A 6,754-nucleotide genomic window follows, 5' to 3' on the forward strand; every position below is an offset into this window, starting at 1 on the left:
CAGAGACAGACAGGCAGAGACAGACAGGCAGAGACAGACAGGCAGAGACAGACAGGCAGAGACAGACAGGCAGAGACAGACAGACAGAGACAGACAGGCAGAGACAGACAGGCAGAGACAGACAGGCAGAGACAGACAGGCAGAGACAGAGTTGGGGTAATAAGACAGTTCAGTGAATAAGATATTACATTGTCTACTTATGAGTCTTGGCAGTTCTACAGGTTCCTTTTACTATCATTTAATCAAGATTAAGAGCAGTGCCCATGACCCTTTTCAGAGCCTTTGAGATTGATGGGAAGTATCCTCATACAGGAGTCTTTGCCCAAGTATTTGCAACAAAGTGGACTCTTCAAAAAGCACCCAAGGTATCAGGTGATGTTGTAATGGATTAAGTCTGCTCTAGCTGGTCGTTCATTGCTTTTTGCAAGCAGAAAAAAAACATAACAGTTTGTATTAGTATGTTTTAAAAGACACTAAAAACCAACTGGGAAATATGTAACCTTTTGCCAATAGATATCTCAAAGAGGTATAGTTAGTTTCTATAAACATTGACAGCAGTGTAAAATTATTGAACGTCTTCTAATATGTTCAAATTTCCTTAGAGTGCCCTATGTAAATTTCCTCAGGAAGAAAATGAAACAATGAGCCAGTGTGTCTCCATTACCATCACAATATTTTAATGTCCATCCCCCATGCTGACATAGACTGGCCAGTTTGACAGGATCCACTAGATCAGTGGACTGTGCTATATTTCAATGTTTACTTTGGCATGGTTTCTGCGTATGAGTTCCCTTCTTAATGCCAAGCACTTTACAGAGTGCACTGGATGCTCTTTTCATTGCACCAGCAGTAGTGAGGTTGCTATGTAACTTGCAAGAATAAGATACCTTCAAGTGTGAGAGAGAGAGAGACAAAAGTAGAGAGAGAGAGACAAAAGTAGAGAGAGAGAGACAAAAGTAGAGAGAGAGAGACAAAAGTAGAGAGAGAGAGACAAAAGTAGAGAGAGAGAGACAAAAGTAGAGAGAAATGCAGCTTTATAGTACATGGTGTAAGGTTATAAAGTGTTTATAAGAACAAATTGAGAACAGAATTAGTAGAGACACCAATTAAGAAAGGTTTTAAGGCCCTTACCTCCAATTGTTGTAGTTAAGGGAAATTCAGTTGAAGCTGCAAAAATGAAAACATAATTCAGTTTATAAAAGAATGTATAAAATAATTACCACCAATTAGTATGTATGTATCTCCCCATCTATCTACCTGTCTATACACACACACACACACACACACACACATGTATATGCACACTCACACACAATCAGGAACAAGCATGGTTACATAGATACAAAATTTGTTTCATAACCATATAGTACTGAGTTCTATCTCATCGTGTCAAGTGTTTTCTACTGTAGCCTGGATCGCAAATAGAATTAGGGAACTGATTGACAGAAGCTATATAGAAGCCTGTAGTGCATATACATGTGCACACACACATAGACACAGAGGTAACATGATATTTTATTTATAAGTATTCATCTAACTCATGCTAGGGTGGAAAAACAGACATAAAATGAAGAATGAATGAACAAACAAATGAATACATTCATGAATAGTATAAGAAAAGAAACAGGCAAGCGAATAACAAGATAAATCCTCAAAGGAAGAACTCCTGTCAAGCAAATATTTCAGCCTGTTAGTTGCTGACATTCCAAGAAAACAAGGCCTTAAGAGTTATAACTTCTAGGTGTCCTCCAGCAGTTTTTGAAATGTCACCTTTAGTAGGGACTGAACAAAGAACCTTCAGGTGGTCTTACATCCCCGAACAGTGATGTAAATCACCTAGTCACAAAGGCCACTGCAAGAACTTGCATTGTGAATCTTTCAAACTGGTTTTCCTTCCAGCTATGTTTAGCAGCTTGCAGCATTCCTTTCCAGCTTAGGCAATAATTTCCCTTTGCTCATGGCCACATTGAGCTCTTCTCAGCTGTCTCAGGCAGGTGTTTCATCATAGCTGTTCTTTTGAAAGAACAGCAACGATGAATGCAACATAACATAGAATATACATAAAACAAGTGAAATCGCAATTGTCTTGAGAAGAAGACCCATCAAGCCAAGCAAAATCGTAATTGTGACAGATACTGATGTCACACAAATGGCACCCATGTTGGTGGCATGTAAAAGCACCCCATTAAACTCTTGGAGTGATTGGTGTTAAGGAGGGCATCTAGCCAAAGAAATCATACCAAATCAGCCCTGGTCAAACTGTTCAACTCATGCCAGCATGGACAATGGATGTTAAATGGTGATGGTGATGATTATGATAAAATATAAGACATCATGAATCTAACTAACTAATTAACTAGTACTCCGTCAATTATGATGATGAGAGTTCCAGTTGATCCAATTAACGGAAGAGCTTGCTCATAAAATTAACATGCAAGTGGCTGATCACTCCACAGACACATATAACCTTAACGTTGTTCTTAGGAAGAAGGTTCAGCATGTGACAAGGCTGACTCTTTGAAACACAGTTAATTACTCATTTCTACAGCTGAGTGGACTGGAGCAACGTGAAATAAAGTGTCTTGCTAAAGGACACAACACACTACCAGGAATTGAGCCCATGATCTTATGATCCTCAACTAAATACCCTAACCACTAAGTCATGTCCCTTCACAATTGCTTGTATATAGAAAACCCTGAAAGGTAAGTTTTATGAAACCATACAGTACTCCTGTCACTCTAATCAGGGCCAACCCTAGGGTTGCTAGTGCCCTGGGTAAGCTGAACTTCAGCATGTACAAGCTGACAATTATGGAAATTTCCTTGTCTTTGTCATGCCCTCCTTGGCACCCCCTAGCACATGGCACCCTGGGCGACTGCCCAAGTTGTCGGTACCTTGAGCCAGCCCTGAACTAATTAACTGTCATCTAAAGTAGATTACAAAGTACTTTAAAAATTTAAATAATTACTTAATTGCTAAATACCTCAGAGACAAATTTCATTAAAACCAAGCTAAATTAAATTAATTGTACAAAAATACTATACTACAGGGTGTCCACAAAGTCTGGGTACATGGGGATTAACACATACTTTTAAAACAAAACAAATTTATTTAATTATAATGTTAATAAATAATATTTTCAAAATGATTTCCATCATTTTCAATGCATAACTTGATGCACCTTGCAAAATTGAGGTGAACTCGATTAGATAAGTCTACATTGCCATCAATATCAGCACACTGACTGGTAATGCGTTCTCTCATGGGGCTTAAATCTGTAATCTTTATTGAGTAAATTTTCTCTTTCAACAAACCCCAGAAAAAGAAGTCAAGGGGACTCTATATTATTTCTTATATTTAATTGTTTATGTTATGATTTTATTTACTCCATGTACCCAGACTTTTTGGACACCCTGTAGATTATATTTTTCAAAGTGCCTGACTTAAAAGATAACTCAAAATTCAAAACTATTACAAATCAAATGAAACAAACCTGTAACAAGGGTACATGTTTCACAGCATTCACCTTCAGTTTTTTGAAGAATAAAACCCTAAATTATTGAAGAAATAAGATAGGTACTCAGTTTTAATATCATTTAGATTTAAAGAAAAATATTAGTACACTAACAAAACAATTTGTTTTTCGTCAAGATAGAAGGCCAATGTTCTTAAAAAGAAAGAATATATTTGGTTGCTTTGATGAAATATATTACAGTAAATTTTATTTGCCAACATAATGTGGTAGTCCTGGTTAGGATGAATGTTATTGTTATTTAGCCCCAGGAAACATTGTCTCTAGTTGGCTATTGACACACTGTCTGCGTCCTTATATTTTTGAACATGAGCGTTTAGTGCCCCCACTAACTCCCTTGATGAAAAATGTAAGGACACAGATAGTTTGTCGATAGCCAGCTGGAGACAATATTTCCTGGGGCTAAACAACAATAACATTCGTCCTAACCAGGACTGCCACATTATGTTGGCAAATAATCTTTACTCTAGAGTACTGTTACTGAATGTTTCTCGTTCAGAGATTTAAAGATGATAATTTCTCTCTTTATGAAATATATTACATTTTTTCAAAATTTTTGTGGAGCCCTAAGACTCCAAATGCCAGTTATTCAGTTTTCATGGCATATAAGTGACTAAAATCACATTATGCCTGAGCAAGGTGCCAGTTTGTTGCAGTGGGAGGGGACAAGAGGATTACATTGACCCTTGTTTCTTGAATGATACTTTCTTTTATTGACCACATAGCCACCACTCACCAGCTGAAGGAATAAAAGGCAAAGCTAACCATAGCAGGATTTGAACTCAGAACATAAAAAACGAGAAGAAGAGGCTACTAAATATTTTGTCTGACATGCTAAATATTCTGCCAGCTCACCACTTAATTAGTCATTTGTTATGTTATTTATTTTGGCAGTTGTTGAACATTTAGCTATTTTGCTATAATATATTTGATGAAATATTTTGTTTGTTTAAGATGGTGAGCTGGCAGAATTGTTAGCACATCAGTCAAAATGTTTTGCAGCATTTCATTGGTCTTTACGTCCTGAGTTCAAATTCTTCCCACGGTCAACTTTGCTTTTCATCCTTTTGGGGTCGATAAAATAAGTACCAGTTGAGTACTGGGTCAATGTCATCAATTTACTCTCTCTCCTGAAATTTCTGGCCTTGTACCAAAATTTGAAACCAATATTTTGTGTTTGCTCAATTCATTTGTCTGAGAGAGAAGGTGGTTTTATACCAGATGTTGAAAGGCTAAAGTATGATTGAAGGATAAAATAACTTGGTCATAATTAAGCTGGTGTTCAGAACATAAATTAACATAAACTTTTGAGAGAAGTTTTAAATTTAGATACCTTTAAAACATGAAGGTTGCATCATAGAACCAGTAAAAGTGTTAGATAAGGCTATTGAAACTAAATAGGGTTAAGAATGTAGTTTGGCATTTTACACAAAGTCTTCATAGAGTCACATGTAAAATAGCATGATTAGTTCCAAGACAATTAGAACTCATTACATATTACTCAAACCTCATATCCAAACTTTATTATTTATATATGAGTATATCGAGGTACTCTTGTTCATCACTCACTACTTTCACCTCTTAATCCAATCTGGCAATCTGTCATTTATGAAAATGGGGCTTCCAGATGATCTGATCAATCGAACAACCTGCCCATGAAATTAAAATGCAAGTGGCTGAGTACTCCACAGATATGCATACCTTTAACATAGTTCTCAGAGAGATTCAGTATGAAACAGAATGTGATAAGGCTGGTCCTTTGAATTATAGTTACAACTCAGTTTTGCCAGCTGAATGAACTGAAGTGAAATAAAGTGTCTTGCTCAAGGACAAAATGCACCACTGGGAATCGAACTCATGGCCTTATGATCAAGAGCCGAATCCCTAACCACTAAGCTCCTCTACTTCTATCTTTAACCATCATTTACTTTCCTCTCACATTCCAATAAAATTATCCCCTCTCCCCTCACCTCCAATGATCCACTGTCCATATCCTCTTGTTTGCTCACCATTTTGTATATCTCGAACGTTTGTCAGACATTCCATCACTATTTTATTTCCTTCCAACTATTCCCATCCACCCCTATATATAAATGTAGGGTAGACATGTATCTCCTCTATAGCCAGACATCTGTGCTTGCCCTTCAGTCATATTTTAGCCTCTCAACACCAGGCATAAAGCCACCTTCCTTTCTCAAATACTCCATGCCAACATTGTAGTGAGAGCTTTTTACATTTCCATTTTCCTTTGTTCTTTTCCTATTTTTCTAGTTACTCAGCAACCACACCAGCACCAATGCCCACCACCCCACAAAATAAAGGCACTCAGTGCACACAGTAAGGTGGTTGACATTAGGAAGGGTATGCAAGCCATAGAAACCATACACAAAACTGACACTGGAACTCGACACAGCCATGGGGCACACCAGATCTTGTCAAACTGTTCAACCCATGTCAGGATGGAAAATGGATGTTAAATAATGATGATAATGATGTATACCGAATCTCTCTCACACACACACACACACACACACACACACACATATTGTTACTGATCATGTGAAGACCAAATCCATCTATATGTATCTTCAGCCCAGCCACTCTCAGAATCATCATCAAGATCATCAACATTTAATGTCCATTTTCCATGCTTGCATGGGTTGGACAGCTTGACAGGAATGGGCAAGGCCAGGGGCTGCACCAAGTTCCAGTCATCTGTTTTGGCTTGGTTTCTACAGCCGGATGCCCTTCCTAATGCCAACCACTTTACAGAGTGTAATGAACTTAAAAATAGGAAATGAAAGCAAGTAAATGCTGGACATAAACCCAATTGCAAAATGTATAAATAAACACACAAAATATAGGTTTATACTCACAGGTTTGCAAATCAATTCTGGACAATTGTCTGAATGGTTGGTCTTCTGGATTTTGTTTCCAATACAGGCATACTGAACACAGATTGGATCAGTGGTATCATTCCAAGATTCATATGGCTAACAAAAAAACATAGGGGTCATCATCACCACATTATCACAAACATCATTATCATCGCCACCCACAATCTTAGCACCATCATCACATTTATTATTATTATTATTATTGTTATTATTATTATTATTATTATTATTATTATTATTATTATTATTATTATCATTATTATTATTATTATTATTGTTTTTATTATTATTATTATTATCATTATTATTATTATTGTTTTTATT

General features: G+C 36.7%; 1 protein-coding gene across 1 annotated transcript in view; it reads right to left on the bottom strand.

Moving 5' to 3' along the window:
* Nucleotides 1-6,754, bottom strand: part of LOC106875009 (uncharacterized) — a 118,310-nt gene that overhangs the window by 14,234 nt on the left and 97,322 nt on the right. The window contains exons 53-55 of the mRNA XM_052971232.1: nucleotides 6,410-6,526; nucleotides 3,495-3,552; nucleotides 1,132-1,167 (exon numbers count right to left, since the gene is read on the bottom strand). Coding sequence (XP_052827192.1) covers nucleotides 1,132-1,167; nucleotides 3,495-3,552; nucleotides 6,410-6,526 — 211 coding nt within the window. The remainder of the gene's footprint in view (nucleotides 1-1,131; nucleotides 1,168-3,494; nucleotides 3,553-6,409; nucleotides 6,527-6,754) is intronic.

This window comes from Octopus bimaculoides, chromosome 10, assembly GCF_001194135.2.
Source record: "Octopus bimaculoides isolate UCB-OBI-ISO-001 chromosome 10, ASM119413v2, whole genome shotgun sequence".
Taxonomy (NCBI): domain Eukaryota; kingdom Metazoa; phylum Mollusca; class Cephalopoda; order Octopoda; family Octopodidae; genus Octopus; species Octopus bimaculoides.